Source organism: Ciona intestinalis, chromosome 12 (genome assembly GCF_000224145.3).
Source record: "Ciona intestinalis chromosome 12, KH, whole genome shotgun sequence".
Lineage (NCBI taxonomy): Eukaryota > Metazoa > Chordata > Ascidiacea > Phlebobranchia > Cionidae > Ciona > Ciona intestinalis.
Genome location: NC_020177.2, coordinates 1,394,296 through 1,414,536, shown reverse-complemented (window position 1 = coordinate 1,414,536; position 20,241 = coordinate 1,394,296). Strand labels below are relative to the sequence as shown.

General features: G+C 34.4%; 1 protein-coding gene and 2 non-coding genes across 5 annotated transcripts in view; all 3 read left to right on the top strand.

The window, feature by feature from the left end:
• The first annotated feature begins 619 nt into the window (after nt 1–619).
• On the top strand, nt 620–709 carry trnai-uau. The gene is given in 2 exon segments: nt 620–657; nt 674–709. It is a non-coding gene; the product is annotated as a tRNA-Ile (tRNA).
• A 526-nt stretch (nt 710–1,235) lies between these two features.
• trnai-uau lies at nt 1,236–1,325 on the top strand. The gene is given in 2 exon segments: nt 1,236–1,273; nt 1,290–1,325. It is a non-coding gene; the product is annotated as a tRNA-Ile (tRNA).
• A 4,808-nt stretch (nt 1,326–6,133) lies between these two features.
• Nucleotides 6,134–20,241, top strand: part of LOC100183140 (myelin regulatory factor-like) — a 39,647-nt gene continuing 25,539 nt past the window's right edge. For 2 of the 3 annotated variants that reach the window (XM_018814295.2, XM_009862103.3), the window contains exon 1: nt 18,625–18,828. In XM_018814295.2, coding sequence (XP_018669840.1) covers nt 18,717–18,828 — 112 coding nt within the window. In that variant the 5' untranslated portion in view covers nt 18,625–18,716. Of the gene's footprint in view, nt 6,294–18,624; nt 18,829–20,241 lie in introns of those variants that run through there. The other variant, XM_026837085.1, reaches the window with a different exon arrangement.

Genomic DNA, 20,241 nt, shown 5'->3' with positions numbered 1-20,241 from the left:
GCAAATCTTAAAACAGAAACATTGGACGTCCCTATTCATAAAATGAACTTGCGCTAAATCTTGCACGAAATTTCCCTACTATGCGCTGTTGTTATTCTTGTCTACGAATCAAAACTGCTTGCGATTTGGTATGTACGTTCGGAGCCGGGTAGTTCCCTAACATAAAACTTGCTGTGTTGAAAGTTATAAGAAGTTTTTTTTTTTATTATTTCTCTCTTCAATTATGGTAGCGAAGATTTGGAAATATTTTAAACGAAGGGACATGGTGTAGCGACAAAACAACATTTGTTATATCACGTTTACATTTAAAACATATTTTCATTTAATTGGAAGGAAATAAGCATATAGACGCTACACCTAGATATAATGGAATTTGTACTTTGTACTTTCTGTTCTCGGTGTAAATAACAACTTGTGCGCCATTTTTATTTTATATATGTTGATGCGGTATTAGGAATGATGGAGTAAAACTATATCTGTACACCCAAAATTAATTTTAGATTCACAACCCAAAACTTTTTCGACGGTGTTTTCTACAAAGTGTAAAATATTCACATTTAAAAAAAATCAATTAAGATTTGTAGTATGTACATTTTATTGCCATTAAACCAGCACGTCAGCTCCAGTGGCGCAATCGGTTAGCGCGCCGTACTTATATAACAGTATCGGAGATATGCGGAGGTTGTGAGTTCGAGCCTCACCTGGAGCACTTTTTTTCAAGACTAAAAGTATATCATTTTTTTACATATGTTGATGCGATGATGTTATGAATAATAGAGTCAAACTATTTCTGTACACCCAAAATTAATTTCAGATTTACAACCCAAAACTTATTCGACAGTGTTTTCTACAACAGTGCTCTTCAACCGGTGTGAAAATATGCCAGGGGTGCACCAGAACAAAAGGGTATACAAGGGTGCATCACAAACTTCAACAATTTTCAGCAATAATATTCAGTTTTAAACATTTTTAACAAATTTAGCCACTTTCCTACAGTTTTTTTATATGAATTCTATATCTTATATCACTGGGAATCGAGAAACGTCATTAGTTTTACGTTAGAGCAATCAGGGGTGCATGAGTTCGTCGCAACAACTTTGAGGGTTCACCAACCCAAAAAAAGTTGAAGAGCACTGTTCAACAAGGTGTAGAATTTTCACATTTTTTCAACAAAAAAAATCAATTAAGATTTGTAGTACCTATCTACATTTTATTGCCTTTATAACAGAACGTCAGCTCCAGTGGCGCAATCGGTTAGCGCGCCGTACTTATATAACAGTATCGGGGACATGCGGAGGTTGTGAGTTCGAGCCTCACCTGGAGCACCTTTTGGCATGACTAAAAATATAGTGGAACAGATCAAAAACTAGTTTATTTTTATGTCCCATTAGGTATAGTAAACAAAGGAAATTTACAGAATTATGAAACCGTAACCTTGCGAAAGATTAAAATAAAAATAATAATAACTTTATTTGTCGCTTCGATTACGGTAGCGAAGATTTAGAAATATTTTAACGAAAAGACAGGATATAGCGACAAAACAACCGTTGTTAAAACACGCTTACAGTTACGTTTAATTGGAAGAAAGTAGGCGTACTGCGGCTACACATTATAACAAACAAACGAGCCATTGTTGCTTGTCAAATTGCGAATTTTTAAAACACAAACAGCAATAATGCTAACGGTATCCCATCTAACCTCACACAGTATCCGCAAAACGATTCATTTTCGGGGCCTAACTTTACATTTGAGCGCTTTGTAAACAAGAGCAGCAACTTATGAATTGCCTACAGGTGCCATCAAAAAGCAGTTATAAAGCATATATGACACATCGTTTTAACTGTCAGCTAAATCTATACCAGCTTAAGATACGTATAAACCTTACGTACAATCGTGTAACAGGCGTGTGTATATATTTACAGCCCAAGCGTTAACTTCGTAGAAAGACTATTGTACACAGTCCATATTAAGGGCTTTATTTTTGGAAGCTAAATAAGTTACGTTTAACAAGGTAGAGAAAACTGAGACACCTTTTCATTCTGTTTTCTCGTCTCGTTTGGTATAAACAAAGAACATTCAAAGAATTATAAAACCGTATCCTCACGACTCCCATAGACCGTTGTTAAATGTTTAAAACACGATTAGGATATTTGAATATTATGTGCTAGAGGTGCCCCGTCTTCCCCCACCCTACTATACAACATGATATAACATTGGTCAGCATCGCAACGAAATAGTTTCCCAATGGACAATAAGTCAGCAAACATCCGACAAACAAAACAATTTTATCCGTACGTGTAAAAAAGTGGAGTAAGATGTTTTATGTTTTCATTCTTCTTTATCGTTCTATTTTGTAACGAGCAAAAAATATATTTATAGTAGGGTGGGGGAAGATGGGACACCTTTAGCACATAATATCTAAATATCCCGATCGTGTTTTAAACAATTAACAACGATCTATGAGAGTCGTGAGGAAACATTTTTATAATTTTTTGAACTATCATTGTTTACTACCAAATGGGACAAGAAAAATGAATGAAAAGGTGACCCATCTTCCCCCACCCTACTATATAAATAAATGTATAACGTGTCTTCATGACTTTAAAAAGAGCGTTGTTAATTGTTAAAAACACCATTGGAATATATTAGATGTTATGTGATGGTGGTATCCATCATAGTAATGTACATGCTCAATACGTATATATAGCTTGCGTATAAGTGGCGGTATTGAAGTAAAAAAGCATAACATCTGCAGTTATCTTTAAGTAGGTTAAATATAATTCATCAAATCTCTTAATGTTGTCGTTAATTGATGTAGCTGCAATATAATTAAATACAATGACGTAAAAGGTCGTTCAAGATTTTTACTATTAAAATTAAAAAGTCGTAAATAGCATTTAATTTATTTAAGCTGTAAAATTATGTAGTTTTAAACTGTAAATAGTCGTATATCACTTAGTATTCTTTTTCTCGTCCCATTTGGTAGTAAAAAACCCAAATATTTATAAACCTATATCCTCACACATCTTCCCCGATCCTACTATATAAGATATATAGTAGGGTGGGGGAAGGTGGGACACCTTTTCAATCTATTTTCTCCTCCAATTTGGTAGTAAACAAACATTTTTTATAAAACTTTATCCTCACGACTTCCATAGACCGTAGTTAATTGTTTAAAACACGATCAGGATATTTGGATATTATGTGTTAAGGGTGTTCCATCTTCCCCCAACCTACTATACTTCAAGGTAAGATGCTGTTAGCGCCATAAACCCATATTTCCAGATCGAGTTTTGAATAATTAACAACGATCTATGATAGTCGCAAGAGTATAACATTTTGTAAATATTCTCTGTTTACTATTAAATAAGATGATAAAAGAGAGTGAAAACAAGTCCCAACTTACCCCAACCTATATACTATATATCGCATGCGATTGTTTTCCAATTTACCTAAACTTACGTTTTTGTCCCAACTTTCTCTTTGTAGGCGATTTTGTCCCAACTTACCCCAACCTACCATATAACGCTTGTGCAGGCGATTTTGTATAATTGGTAATTGAGCATGCAATACACCGCCCTGTGATGTCACATTCTCGTGTTTGTCTACGTCATAATGGATCAGAACATAGCGGTAGATCTACAGAAGGATATTGTCAATTGATCAAATCGGTTGATTCGAAAATCTAGCAAAAATCTGCTTTTTAGTCTGCGGCTAAATGCATGTCGGTATGTACTGGTGCTATATATGTATAAGGCTGTATAGTAGCGGGGATTGGGCTTAATGTTTGCTTAAGGAATTAAAACCCACGGTTAAAGTCAAGTTCAGCATGTGCATATTGTTTATTTGTGAGACTCAAATTCGCGATAACAAACATTTGCCCGACGAGCATTTGGACATAGGCGACTTATAATAGCCGTGGGCTATAAGTGCTGGTTACATACGAGAAACTATATAGCACAGCGCGAGGTTTGCAATTATAGCGACCAGAATGAGCAAGAGACAAAGGCCGCACCTTTCGATGTTTCGCGGTCGATTCTCGTGTTGTAACAGACCTGGAAAAGTTTAGTTTGTAGAAGTGCCTGGATCAGTTGGGCCAAGTTTGTACAAAAGTACAGTCAGTACCAAGCGAAACGTAGCTCTAATTGAGTTGTTGTAGTTGTATAATAGGTGTATTATCCAGAAGACGAATTTGATAGCGTTTATGATAAAGGCTTATTATATATTATAATAGTATAGTACGGCAGGGGAAGACGGGACACTTTTATCACATAATATCCTTGTCGTGTTTTAAACAATTAACAACGTTCTATGGGAGTCGGGACGATGCGGTTTTTAATTCTTTGAATGTTCTTTGTTTACTACCAAATGGGGCGAGACAATAGAATGAAACGGTATCCCGTCTTTCCCACTCTACTACATTATAATAATATTTATGATAAAAGGATTTCATATAATAGTTTATTGTGCAATGTGTCTTATGTTGCGTGTGTGATAAAGTTATATAAAGATTATATTCGTATTGACGTAAACAAAATTTTCTTCAAAAATTGTGTTCTGATTCACCTTTGCGTTTTGTAAAATTTTATAAAAGTTTTTTATAACTATACTTACGAAACATATTTACACGTGGTTATAAAAAAAATGCGAAAGTATATATGAAAATTTGTATGGTAAAGGTGCACATATATAGCGTTCGTTTAATTTACATATGGGCAACCACTTGTGTAATTGTTGTAACATGCGAATAAGTAACAGTTATATAGCTCCGTAAATATTCTTGGTTTACTGTCAAATGGGCCGATAAAAGAGAATGAAAACATAAACCATGGGGGTAAGACGAGACACCTTTAGTACATAATATCTAAATATCCTGGTCGTGTTTTAAATAAATAACAACGGTTTATGGGAGTCGTGATGATAGAGTGTTATAATTCTCCATATTAACTATTACCAGTGTAATAAATAGTTTAATAAAAGTATTTGAGTTTTCACTTTATCTTGTAAAAAACAGTTGCTATTCGATTTTTACTAGAAACTGTACTCCGCAATGTGTTTTATAGTCATATTGTCGTTTCTTTGACGGCTTTTATTCCGACTCGCGATGATTGAAATTTTCACTCTACGCTTTGTAATGCAGTTTTCTAATAGGCCTATAACGTTGACCGGTATACTGCACTTAAAGGAATGACATGCTAGTACAGTTATAAGTATGGTATCAATGGCTTAGCATCAAATTCAGAATGTCAGTTGTATACATTTTTATTCTTGTATTTGCGTTAAAGTAGAATGAGGTATAATGGGACACCTTCTCATTCTATTTTCTCTTCTCATTTGGTAGTAAAGAAAAGCATCTAATGAATTATAAAAAGAAACCGCATCCTCACGAGTCTCATAGATATAGACCGTAGCTATTTGTTTAAAACACGATCAGAATATCTGGATATTCAAAACTTAAGGTGTCTCGTCTTCCTCCACCCTGCTATGATAGATGATAGATACCGTTCGCATTAAAATCTCATATTTCCAACACTTAAGAACGCATTTTTGAGCCGTGGGGATATTGTTACATAATACAGTAAGTGTGTTTTGTTTACTACCAAATGTGACGATCAAAGAGCAGAATTTCCCATCTTACCCCACCATACTATGGTGTGTGCTATTTCTATAATTGAGACGAAAACAAACGTATAGTAACTTGCGGTAAGATGGGACAAGTTTTCGTTTTCTTTTATCGTCTTATTTTATAGCAAACAAAGAATATTTACAAAAGAAAAAAAAACGTATGTTCACGAGTCTAAAATGGCGATTTTAATTGTTCAGAAATATGGGATATAGGTGTTAACGGTATCCCATTTTACCCCACCGTACTGTATTTGATTTTTAAATATTTTCAACAAAAAGACAGGATTATAGTGACAAAACAACAGTTGTTAAAACACGCTTACAGTTGTTATATTCTTTGCGGGTAAGATCCTTGTCAAGGACCTGGGGTTTAGGCCAGGTTTCGCACATTACCCCAACACCTGGAAAGGACATTGAAGTATTTCATGCGATCGGTGCAGCGACACCGCATCGCAGTTAGAACCAAACACGTATTTTTCGCACCGTTTTTATCCAAGCTTACAGTTAAAATTATATTTACAGATAAAATACAAAGAAATCTAAAAAATATTTTAAGTTAGGATATACATGTTATTTTCTGCAAACGAAATGGGATTTATCTAAAAGTTGAAAATTCAAGATGGCCTCCATGGATTACGGACAAGCTTGTCGAGACATATTTTTTCAAGGTGAGTCAACGCGGGAAACAACCGTAATAAAGATAAACTTGTGCAAATAAACAGTGAGCTGATAAATAAGATGTTTATACGATACATGGGTAATCGGTTCGTTAATTAAATTTTGAGACGATGATTTTTATTAGTGTGTATAATAGTAGGGTGGGGAAAGACGGGACACCTTTAGTACATATTGTCCAGATATCAAGTTCGCGTTTTAAACAATTAACAACAGTTTACGGAAGTCGTAAAATTTTTTAATTCTTTGAATGTTCTTTGTTTCCTACCAAATAAACTAGGATTTAAAGGAGTCCCATCTTCCCCATCCAACTAAATATGAAATTATGTCTTTAGTTTTGATTGTATATGATAGACTGAAAAAGATGGGACATGAACCATCTTACCCCACTGTATGTACTATCAGAAATCGTTTTGTTGGTTTTATAGTATAGTGGGATGGGGGAAGTTCGGACACATTTTACCTCTATTTTCTCGTACCATGTGGTAGTAAACAAGGAACATTCGAAGAATCGTAAAACTATATGCTCACGACTCCCATAGACCGTTGTTAATTGTTTAAAACACGATCAGGATATTCGGATATTATATGCAAAAGGTGCCCCATCTTCCCCCACCCTACTATCTATTGATTTCCCGCATTCTATACTCTGTATATGTGATATAATCGTAATATAGTGATAGCTATCATAGGCAAAACACATATATATCATAAATTTAATGTTTCACAAATCGAGACATAACTATTCAATATGATTCACGTCGTTAGCTTTCTTATCTGACGATCAGGCAGCCGCATAGCAAGCACAATTTTGCTGCAAACGTGCTTGGAAAAAAGATAAGAATTTTTGATATTCATGCCTTTTATTTCATCCCTGTGAAGTGCCGAATAGCGTTTAAAAAACATACGCTTCTATATTCGGCACTAATGTATTTTGTTCGGTGTAAAAATACAGCGCCAGTGCTCGTTAAAATGTAATACACAGTCATCAAATGCAGGTTAAGATCTCATTAACTCTATACAGCTGAGATTTTGACAAACTAGAAAACATAACTTCAGTCTCGTCTGTGTTTCGATAAATCGGAAAATCAATTTCTGGGTAAACGTAAATTCTTTGCCTGATATGGTCTGAAAGTTTGATATAAAAAATCTTCAAAAGTTCCAATTTAAAGCTATAGTGGTGTACGTTAACGTTAACTATGGGTGTGTCTTAAAATTTAATATTTTGTTTCCAAAAAACTTCCATTTTAAAGCTACATGAGTTATGTACGTTAACTATAGGTGTATCCTAAAGTTTGATAAATTTTCTCCAAAAACTCCTTTTTAAAGCTATGTGAGTTATTTAGGTTAACTATAGGTGTGCGCGGGCGGTCGGATGCGTGGCCAGACGAAATGGGGTAAAGACTCTGTTTTTGTGGTTGCCCTACAACCAGCCATGAAAATGTTGCGATAAGTATCTCGCTTGTTAAAGTATATGTCTTTCAATTTTGTCCGGGGTTATACTCAATACATCGCGTGACAGAGATCAAGCCTGCTATTTCCCAACAACATACAGTGTTTCCAGCTATTTTTTTCATTCCCGCCGACCCTTGGGTATTACTTGAGCGCGAAAAAAAGTGGAAACACAATAGCTATGCCTCAAATCTTTTAATTGTAACCGAATTTGTGTGGTTTGGTCGGAGGCAGGCAATTACACCTTAGCGTTTTCCTTGCCTATTATGTCTGACGGGGATTTTGACCGTAATCCTTATGAAGCAATCAGTCTGACGCAATGGACTCGGCAAATTGCTTTAAAAAGTCGAGTAAAGGATTCGCCTATAACTTAACAGAGCTACCGTCTTATGACGACTTTGCTACGCGAGTATAATAATATATAGTAGGGTGGGGCGAGAAGGGACACCTTTTCGTTCTATTTTCTCGTCACATTTGGTAGTAAACAAAGAATATTTATTTTTTAAAAAACCGTATCCTTACGACTCCTATAGACTGTTGTTAATTCTTTAAAACACGATCAGAATATTTGGATATTACGTACTAAAGGTGTCCCATCTTCCCCCACCTACTAAACATGTATTTATTTGTTTTAAACCGATGTTTCAAAATCGTTTTTTTAAATCATTACGAAAACATTTACTAAAATTTTATTTTGCTGATGTTTCTAACAGGTATTTAAAACCGTATTAAAGACGAAGTAAAAAAGGGGCCCAAACTCAGCGCTATTAATTTCGTTGTTAACATGGCTGTGAAAGGGACCTTTAATTCCTCTCCAACGGGGGTTCGCATTTGCAAGGAAAAAAATTGGTTGCAAATATTGTTTGGAAAAAATGTTTATAATGATAAATTATTCTTAAAAAAATGTTCGAATGACAGTATTTCAAACTCCCAACATGTTAACATGATGTCAACTTTACACCTCGTGCCCGCTTGCAGGTTACGATGTATGGGCTATGTAACTTATGGGGTGATTATACTTTTTCGGACTTTAAGTACAGCAAGCATTTATTCAATATTGCAAATAAAAAATATTTGAAGAAGTAAATAACTTCACCCTCGGGACTCAAAGAAAGATTTGTTAATTGTTAAAAACCCAATCAGGAAATATGGGATTTAGTTGCTAACGGTGTCCCATTTTAAATTAGCCAAAGTTTAAATAGAAGAATGCAGCTGTATATACATTTCATAATTTAGTTAAAACGATCCGGACTGAACGTTTTGAGATACAATTATGTTTTGTATTATTTTTACAATATTAATTATTAACTCGTCTTTGAATTTTTTTATAAATTGCTCTGTCGTAGACAACCTATTGCGTATAGAATCTAACAGAACATGCTGATTACTGCGTTCAACGTTTCGGGTGGGAAATTTAACTTCCTAGTTGATAACAAACGAAATAAGCAGATGGGCCATCACGACTATAGTTACGGGGATAGCCCGCTAAAGTTATTTACTCCTAACAACGTATTTGCCAATCTAACAAAATTTCCCGCGTGTTATCTATATGTGCACGCTTTCAAACTATACAGTACAGTGGGGGAAACGGGACATATCTTTGGAATTTAATATACAAATATCCTGGTTAACATCGGTATATGAGAGTCGTGGGAATACGATTTTATATTTCTTTGACTATTTTTTGTTTACTGCCAAATGGGACGAGAAATGGAATAAAAGAGTGTCCTATCTTACCCCGCGCACTATCAAATTGTGTATATTTTTGTGAATGCAGTACGTGTTAGCATATATTATTCTGTAATTTCTAATCGTATTCTAAACAATTACCAGCACGCACTTTTAGAGTCGTGAGGATACGGTTAGAAAAATAGTTGAATATGCTTTGTTACTAAATGAGACAATAAAGATAATAAAAACATAAACCATCTTACCCCAACCTTCTTATTTAGACCACCACATAGCACAAATTGCATTATATAGGGGTGAGGTAAAATGGGACATGTTTTCACTTCATTTGCTTTCCCCTATTTGGTAATAAATAAAGAATATTTACAGATTTTATAACCGTATTCTCACGACTCTAAAAATTGGTTGTTAATTGTTAAAAACACGACCAGGAAACATTGGATTTCGGTTCTAGTGGTATCCCATCTTATCGTACACTACTACTAATGGCTTGTCGCTTAACGTACGTGATTGTAGCCTGTTTTCATAACACATGATTGGCAGTTCCTGTAATCGTCGCTTAATTTGCGTATCGAGTGCAAACATGTCAAACAATTGAAACTGAATGCGCTCATTGTTCTAACGTCCTGTTGACGTCATGTTTAACAACAGATCGTGAAATCGATCAAAAGAAAAACTACTTGAATGAAAAGATCTTATTAAGCTGACAGAAAAGGACAAAATAAATGAGTTTTTTTTAAAAAAAGTGACATTTTGTAATCTTTTATATTCCGTAAAATTGTATGTAAAAATAAGTTTGCTAAAACTTGAAATTGCATTCAAAAACGAAAACAAAAAAGTTAAAATAATAAAAATGCCTAAATAAATCAAAACGGGAGATGTATTTTGTATGAATGTTCTTTGTTTACTATTGAATGTGATGAGAAAATAGAATGAAAAGATTTCCCATCCTCCCACCCTACTATATTTAATTTGACTATTTTAATAAATAACGTTGCTACTAAATAAACTATTTAATTTGGGTTCATTTTTCCTAAAATATCGCTGATTTTTTCCGTGAAAAGATATTTTAAGTTGTCGTTCAAGTTTAAATTTAATTACAAACACGATGTTTTTAAATTATAACTTTCGTGCTCAATTTCTTGGAACCAAACAGTTTAGAAGGGTTCGAAATTATTTCTGTTATGTTTATTGCGGTTCAAATCCGATTTTATAAAAACGTAATGTATAATACGCAAACATACGTGATTTGCCAAATTTAATTCTCTTCCTTCTAAGCTGGGATTAGTGGAGTTTACTCCAATATAAAATAAGCTCGTTTATTTATTGTACACCGGATTGTGGTTCTGATACACTGTCGGTACAGTTTATTTAGCGCGTGGAGTTTTATTAGCCGTTTCCGCCAGTGGGAGGTAGAGAGAGCTACGACGCTTTGTCGGTTTGCTTTGTTTGCGTTTTCACGGCTCAAATCATGTGGCATGCACGTCAAATAAATCGGAGTTACTAAAATTAAACAAAAAACTAATCAATGTAAAAACGCTTTGAAGTTAGTACTGTGGGGTAAGATGGATACCGGTGTCACATTATATCCCATATTTCCGAAGTAGTCGTTTTTTTTTAATTTAGTGGGATGGGGGAAGATGGGACACCTTTGCGCATGATATCCAAATATCCTGATCGTGTTTTAAACAAATAAAAACGGTCTATGGGAGTCTTGGGCATATAGTTTTATAATTCTTTGAAAGTTCCTTGTTTACTACCACATTGGACGAGAAAATAGAGTTAAAATGTGTCCCAACTTCCCCCATCCTACTATATTCTATATTTTTTTACCAAATGGGACGAGAAAATGGTATGAAAAGGTGTCTCATCTTACTATATATCTCTTTGATACACAATTAGTTAGGAACCGATTATTGTTTTCTTTGAGTTTATAGTGCTTTAGCATAAATTGTAATCTTTTATATACCGTTTCATTCGTTATAATATTAATAACTTTATTTGTCTATTTAATTACGGTAACGAAGATTTAGAAATATTTTAAACGAAGAAACAGGATATTGCGACAAAACTATCGTTTTTGTTTTAACAACGGTCGTTTTATGAACATTTTGGACAGTGTTTTGCATAGCGACTCATATTGGTAAAGAATAGCATCAAAAGAAGAGGCTTTGCTGCCTTATTTGGGTTGTTTATTGCAACATTATGATTCAACAGTTGTTGTCACTGATTCATCCGAAATCTATCGCAAGGCCACAGCAGATTAGAATTAACGAGACAAGTAAATATTTGGGGTTACCTGCATAATCTGTTGACTGGTTTAATAATTCGCACCGCTTATCATGGATAAATATACTTAATGAAATAGCTCAGCTGTAAACATTGTTTAGGAAGCTTGCGTAACTGAGGGGTTTTTCCCTAACGCAAGATCCTTTTTTGATAACCGAGCTTTTTGTTTTCTGTGTAAGGACGTATATGGTAATCTGGGGTAAGATGGGACATTTTTGGCATATAATTTTTTAATATCCTGGCGATGTTTTAAACAAACAACAACGGTCTATGAAAGTTGTGATGATACGGGTTTATAATTATTTTAATGATCTTTGTTTACTACCAAATAAAGAAAAAAAGAAAAGTGTCTCATCTTCCCCTATACCATACTATAGTATTGTTGGTTAGACAGATACCGTTAACACCTAAATCCCACTACTCCTGATCGTGCTTTTAACAAATAACAACGCTGGTTTATAGCGTTGCGGAGACATGAATATAAAACTGTTTTTTGTATACTACCAAACAAGACAAGAAAAAGAATAAAACATGTCCCATCTTACCCCCTAGTCTATACTTTATATATTACATAGATTTAAAGTATGCCATTATTCCAACGAAAGCTAACCCTAAAATACCGGAACAAAAATACCGGATAAGCAATGATTATTATTACAATAAGTCTGGCAGCAAAGGTTTATTTATATGCCATGCACATATGCCAGTCATACCTTCAAAGGGTCGTGCATTTATATTATCTAGGGTAGCATCATTGCATTGCATTGGCAGGTGTCAATAACCCGGTAAAAAGCATTCTGTGGTTTCTTATCGAACTTTTGATGACCTTATAAGATCTTATAGGACACTTTGCAGTGAAAACCTAACATGTTTAGCAAAATTTTTCGCCAAACTTTTAATATGGGTATAGGCTTGTCAGATGTAACGGCACACTTTGTGGTAAATGTTTGGGTATAAATGCTCTGTATAAATCGTGGCGCATATATATATATACATATACTAGGGTGGAGAAGATGGGACACGGTTTCATTCCATTTTCTCGTCCCATTTGGTGTAAACAAAGAAAATTTAAAGAAATTTAAAACCGTATCTTCGCGAGTCTCATAGACCGTTGTTAAATGTTTTAATCATGATCAGGATATTTAAGTATTATGTGTTAATGTCCCGTCTTCCTTTCCCCCTACTATATAATTTTGTTGGTTGAAATGGATCCCTTCAGTACAAAATATCCCATATTTTTAAATCGTGTTTTAACAATTCACAACGTTCAGTCGTGAGGATACGGTTATGTAAATTCTATTTGCTTTTTAACAAAGAGGTAAAAAAAGAGTATGAAGCATGTTATACTGTAATCAAAAAGACATATTAATGTTATGCAAGAGTGAATAAATATTTTTTTTTTTAATTAACAGTAGGTAAAATATATATGTCATTTTTATTGGGGAGACAATTTTAATATAACCTGATTAATTTTTTAGTAAAACGTAATTTCTTTGTATAGCTTATTTGGCTACACAATTGGGATAACTTAACGGTGCCTATGAGGTACTTAAAATCGTGCATTTATAAAAAAAAAACTGTGTAAAATTAGATATACAATGACAAAAATATACGAAAAATGAAATTTCAGTTTTCTATTTGAAACATGTTGTTTAGAAGATATTTATCGAAATTGAAAACCTATTTTAATATTTCGAGATTAAAATTTTTCTTCGAAATTTTTACCACAAATTACTATAAGTCGCATGTGACCTTAGGCGGGCTCTGTTGAATGCAGGTTTGAAGTCTATACTTGTGCGGTAGGGTTATGAGAATCGGTCTGCGATGACGCAGGCAGAGGTCGTGTGTTGTGATTGGAGAATTTTGGAATTCTAGAAAGTTGGGGGGTTGTGACTCATTTAGAAATAGTGGAATTGGGTTGTGTTAGACTGGAGTTTCCCGAATGTTATAAATACATGGACGCACTTATACAGTTTAATTTGTTGGTCTATACCACAGTCGGTTTGGTTTATGCACTTCATGTTACTATTGAGTTATAACATGAGTGTCTCTTATACACCAGACACACATGGCGTATTTATACACCTCATGCTCACTGTCAAATTATAAAAAACGCAAGTGTATAAGAAGACAGGCATGTTATACCTCGACAGTAATTATAAAGTGTATAAATACAGCGTGTATGTATGGTGTATAGTATAGGACATACGAAGACACAAAGGTTATATAGCCCGACAGCGAGCATGAGTTGTGGCTCACCCAAGAATAAAAAGCCTCATTGATCCATCGTATATCTTCGGTCTCTAACCCGCGGAACAACTTAAATTGTATACCCCAAACACAAACATGAAAATGTCTCTTATATTCTTAAATCTTTACTGCACGATTACACGCACGTTACTTCAAGCCATAAACAGGTTTTGATAGTAACAGTAACACCATGTGCCTATGGCATGCCTGTCCCGACCATGCACCGTATTTCGTGGGGATGTCTCTAACTCAGTTTTGTAAACAGTCTAACGTTGTATCAATAGCAGCATTTTGTGTGCAGACTGCAAAGTATTTTTAATCCATGCGCGGTAATATAACTTTACGAGTGGAATCGTTTTAAATATATTGAATTGTTTAATTTGTAGTACGTTTGTGTTATTATATACAAAAATAAAATTTACGTTTTTTTAATATGGAACGTAATAATTAATTTGTATTACTTTTGTGTATATTTAAAAAAAAATATAATAACATTAAAAAAATTTTTAAATTAAATCTTAAAAATAGTAGAATAGGTTGTGTCTTTAAAATTGCTACTCATATTTTAGGATGGGGAAAGATGGTACACCTATTCATTCTATTCTATTTTCTCGTCCCATTTGGTAATAAGCAAAGAACATTCAAAGAATTATAAAACCGTATCCACACGACTGATCCCATAGACCGTTCTTTACTGCTTTCCCACCCTACTACTATTTATTATGTTCATTCATAATACAATCGCATGGAAATTTGTGAACAGCGGTGATTCATAAAAATCAAACAAACCGTTTTATTTCAGCATGCAGTATATATGCATGATTTTTGTCTGCTGTTATAAATATATCACCCCAGGCCGCAGATACTTATCGTATAAATAAACCTCTTAAAATAAGTCGTTTAAATTCGGCTGGTTAGACAGTGTGACGTCAAATTTACGTCACTGGGTGAACTTGAATGACGTAGCTTAGCTGTTGTTGTGACGTTGTAACGAAAAACAACCAAAACTCGCGGTGAAATGAAAGTTACTCATTTATCCTCGCATGGCGGGGCAATGAAAGTCGTTATAACATAAGGTGTTCTGTTTCATATACCTCGTGAACGCTCACGAGTTACCATGTATATATTTACTTTATTGTAATATATGGCTGATAATTCAGGCAATCTTTAAGTGACCACTGGGTTAAAGTAATTGCTGTTATGTATTTCACCAAAGGAAACACTTTTCTACAATGGTAGCAGCATCGAGACTTGAACCTGTAACTCTATGCTCTAAGCTAGAGGCAAGCGCGCTAACTATTGCCCACGGCGTCAGGCTGTACCACGTTTATATTAAGTTAAATTGGTGATGTAATAATTCAAACAGCGCTTGTAACTCGCACCATCCGAAACCGTGTGTTTGTTCTTTGCAAGAGAAAATAAAAACTAAAAATCACGTGTATTAACATTCATATTGCATAAGTACATTTATATGTTAGCTGCTTTATGGCCAGTTAAGTGTTTTATTCTTATTTGATGCTCGTTAATTATAATTACGCTATAGTCGTTTCGGTAATTGTATTCTAATGGGTTGGTGTGGTTTGAAGTTAACTAGTTTTTAGTTAAGTACATTTAAATATCCCCACGCCTTAAAAAGTAGGCGCAAATTAGTATAGTTAAGCGGAAGCATTTAGATGAATAAGCATAACTTTTCAAGAGTTTAAACATATTTTATAGCTTTGAAGTTCTTTAGATTCGTAAGCAAGCATTTTTAAGTTTTGCCATAAATTTTAAAACTTGTTTTTGAAAATATGCGGGAAAGTATTCGAGTTGTGTCAAAACAGATGCGATTATTCACCTTATTATGACATCATAAACGGCCGTCCACTACCTGAGGCAATGGCGTTTCAGGCAGTGACTGGTCCGCCCGAATTTAGAGGAGTTCCCTTTCTAAATTAAACTCTTGAACGGCAAAAAAGAGAAGACTTGAGATGTACCTCACGATCTAATGTTGCCAGTTGACTTTTTTAACGGCAGATCCTGTTACACTCGTAAAAGTGCTGGAGAAAATGTTTTTTGGGGGGGAGAGCGAAAAATTGGATATTTTGTACAATGTACAGACGTAATGTGATATATATGACAAAATATATTTGTAAAGGTCAGGACAATGTAAAATTTTGGCGAAATTTTAGGAAATTGGTAAAATCAATCTACAAAAATATGTCTCTCGCAGGATATACGGAGAAATTGGATGAGATCCTAAAAAAACACTTCGTGGCAGTTTCAGAGTCACTTGTTTAAAATTATTGGCATTTTAGTTATTTTGTTCCAAGGAGTTTTAGTAGGAGTAAGTCTGACTAGGCTACTAGCAGCTTTTCGGCAAGTAATGTCCCGGAAATTGTTGCTTTTCGATGAGCACTTGGGAACAGTTAGGAAGCAGAGTGAATTGTAACTTGGTTGTGGAAACCACTGCGATTTGATTGGGCCAACAGGGACTCACTTGCTAGTCACGCGATTTCCGGGAGAGCTAGAAAACATATTGCGTTCTAGTGCTGCAAGATGTTTTTATTGGTTTATAGTGCAAAAGTCAAAAGGCAGGAAATTTTGCGGAAAACACTGGCCGCTCTGAAAAAACGAGGTGAAAGTCCAGAGAGAGTTCAGAAAAATAAAACATGAGGAAGTTTTTCGGGAAAATATTTCTTTCTGCTCAGAATGTGTATTCCCATTTCGGAGACTTGCGTTTAAATGCAGACCAATGTATGGTCGCATAGTTATTTATGATACGGTCGCATAGTTATTTATAATAGCAAGACATACAACATATCAGTAGGACATATACAGTATAATAGCAAGACGTAAAAGTTGATGTGCAAATGTAGTTAAGCTTGGAAATTGCGCATAAGAACATAAGTTTCAGAGTGATATTTATTCTCATCGTTTTTTATTTATCAATTTTAAATTTTATAAAAACGCCATACGAATTTAAATTTAACGTTTTAAACTCGCGTACGTGAAGTGGTAAAGATAAGTTTTCTTGATAAACAGCTGATGGAAAATATTTACGACTTCGAAACGTAGCAGGTACGAAACAAATTTGCCAGAAAAGCTGGTTTAGATGTATATATGACAGCAACAGCATTTTTTAAGTTTGTTTTTTAGATTTTTTTGCAAAAGTCCAAAAGTGGTAACAGTTTATAAATAAAAGTAACACAAATTAGTTTAAATATATTTCGCAGTTTAGTTTCATGTTACAACTCAGATAAGTTTGAGTTTCCGCCAGTAAGGAAACGGTTATTTGATCCAGCCAATCAGCGAGATTTATAAATACGGTTGCTAAGGTAACGTATACGTCATTATAGCTACCGAGGAAGTTATTTTAGTGTTGGGGAAAATTTGACACACTTAGCAAAAAGGGACTTGGATTTTAAATTAAGGCGATTAACGCAGTTAAAAGTGGTTTGGAGTCAGTTTAGTTTTGATAAGCGCATTTTAGTTGCATGTATATAGGGTAGGGTGGGGGGAGATGGGACACCTTTTCAATCTATTTTCTCGTTCCATTTGGTAAGGAACTAAGAATATTCAAAGAAATATAAAACCATACCCTCACTTCTACCATGGACCGTTGTTAGTTGTTTATAAACACGATCAGGATATTTGGATATTAGATGCTTAAGGTGTCCCGTCTTCCCCAACCCTACTATATTCGATATTTTAGTTATGTGCATAGAAGCGATTACATTCCTTAAACCAGTTTTAGAATCAATTTAATTTAAAAAATAGACGCAATAAATGTAGTTGTAAGCGTAGCTTAACTATGTGTATAATAGCAATTCAAGCAGTTTAAGGCGTTTTGTACCAGTTCGGCTCGCAGTCAGGCGCATAATATTTGTTGCGTAGTTTAGTTATGTGAATGACATGTAAAATCGGACTTTGATTTTTCGCGGCTGGATTTCTAACCGTTTCATCTCCCGCAGTTTAAGTACATGTGTTGAGATATAGGTATTTTCAATGCGGCCAAGTCAATTTGAACCTGGGTGTTATAGATATTACTCAACGCATATAATAACATACTTGGTTATTACACCATATAGCGGATGCTACGTATCATGTTTTGCCGAAATTTTCGCGGCTCAGGCTTAGGATTAAAATTCCCGGCCGGATAAGTTAGCTACAAAAACACGGCCAAATTGAAGAAGTCGTTTTTCCAGTAAAAACCACAAATTTAATACGATTTTCGAGGAAAAACCTCTTCTTGTTTTATAGACTTCGAGGCAATTAAGTCGCCGGATTGTGGGTTTAAATTTATTTAGTAAACACGCGTTTAATCCTTACAGAGCAAGATGGTTTACCTTGATAAACGTTATGGCCGAGAAAAACAAGCGGTTTAATAAATTTAAAACTAACTTTACACGACTTCTTCTGTTAACGTTTGAAAAGTCAGTATATATTAGATATATCGTAAGTTAGGAAAAAATTGGCACATTTAAGCACATGTCCAATCTTACCTCGCATGCCATCTTGCCCCACAAAACTATCATGTTAAACAGCAACACGTTTTGTACTAGTTAAAACACTGTTTGGGCTAAAAAAAAGTTTATAGCCATTCTAGTTAAAGACTTGTAGTATGCTATCATACTATTAATGAAACAAATTTTAACCCATTTTGGTTACATTTTATGCTTAGATATAAGGTTTAAGAAAATAGCGATTTTTGAAACCCTTTTCGGATCTATTTTTCTGCGTTGCTCTTCGTCATAATGACGGAGTGCCTACGTAACAATGGCGCGGACATGTTCCGTACATTACATTCTGAAATGATTGAAACACCTGATCTTGTTAAAGAAGAACCAGTCGACCATCTGTTTAACGGTTAGTGTAATGGATTAGGGATTAAACAAAATATTTTTTGTATGTTTTTGGTGAATATTACTTATTATCGCGTGGCGGAGTAAAACTAGATGTTATAACGAGGGTTTCTTATATTGAGCAATTGTGTTTGCTATAAAAGTCAAGTATGCTACTTTAAATAAACAAATATTTTTTTTATATTTAAGTGTCGGTATAGTAAAGTGTCTTATTGCGTCCAATGTATTATCGGATGCTTTTTATCACATGCTCGCTGTCTAATGTAAAAAAAACAGCAGTGCTATTTACTGTGGGTAAGATGGGACACCGTTATCACATAATATTCCATATTTCCTAATCGTGTTTTAAAATATTAACAACGCTATTTTATAGTCGTGAGGATGCGGTTATATAGTAGGGTGGGGAAAGATGAAACACATTTTTATTCTATTTTTCTGTTTTATTTAGTACTAAACCCAGAATATGCATAAAGTTATAAAACTGCATCTCACGACTTTTATAGACCATTGGAAATTGTTTAAAACACGATCAGGATATTTTTTGTTATGTGCTAAAGGTATCCCGCTTTCCCCTACCCTACTATATAGTTATTTAAATGTTCTTTGTGTATTTTTGGTTTTAAATCAACACAAAAGTCACATTACTGTATTACGGCATACACACGAGTCAAGTAGTTGTATGGTTGGTCATTCAACATTACGCAATAAATGACTCACACATACATACGCTGTAGGCCATCAGGCAATCGTATATTGTAAACTTCAATTGGTCACGAAATATAGCAACCCAGTAATTTAATTAATGTACTTAAACATGATCATCTAGATGAAAGTAATGTGCGGTAGTCGATTATGAATTAAATTACTTTTCTGACGTACATGTGTATTTTGACAGATTTTTTTGCTGCAGGCTGTTAGCGTACGTGACGAAATTAAATGCCAAAATCTTTTTTGATAAAACCGTATCCTCACGACTCCTATAGACCGTTGCTAATTTTTTAAAAGACGATTAGAATATTTGTCCCGTCTTCCCCCACCCTGCTATAAATATCGTAATCAAAACTGAAGCATTCAACGGTAAAGCTCCGTTTACAATTTACTTGATGTATTTTCAGTCGATTACAGTGCACTTGATATATGTACTACAATGCAATATTTTAATCTTTAAATAACCATTTTGTAACCATTTATTTGGTTAGGACGCCTGTGGTTTATAAAGCATTTGAACTATTATTGTAAAAGTTAAATCATCTTGTGGTATGCTTACACAAACTGTGTACATGTAGTTCCTAAAGATAAAGTAGGGTGGGGTAACATGGGACATTTTTACTATTTTTTCTCTCTTTTTGGTAGTAAATAAGAATATTTACAAAATTATATAACCGTATCTCCACGACCCTCAAAGGGCGCCGCTTAA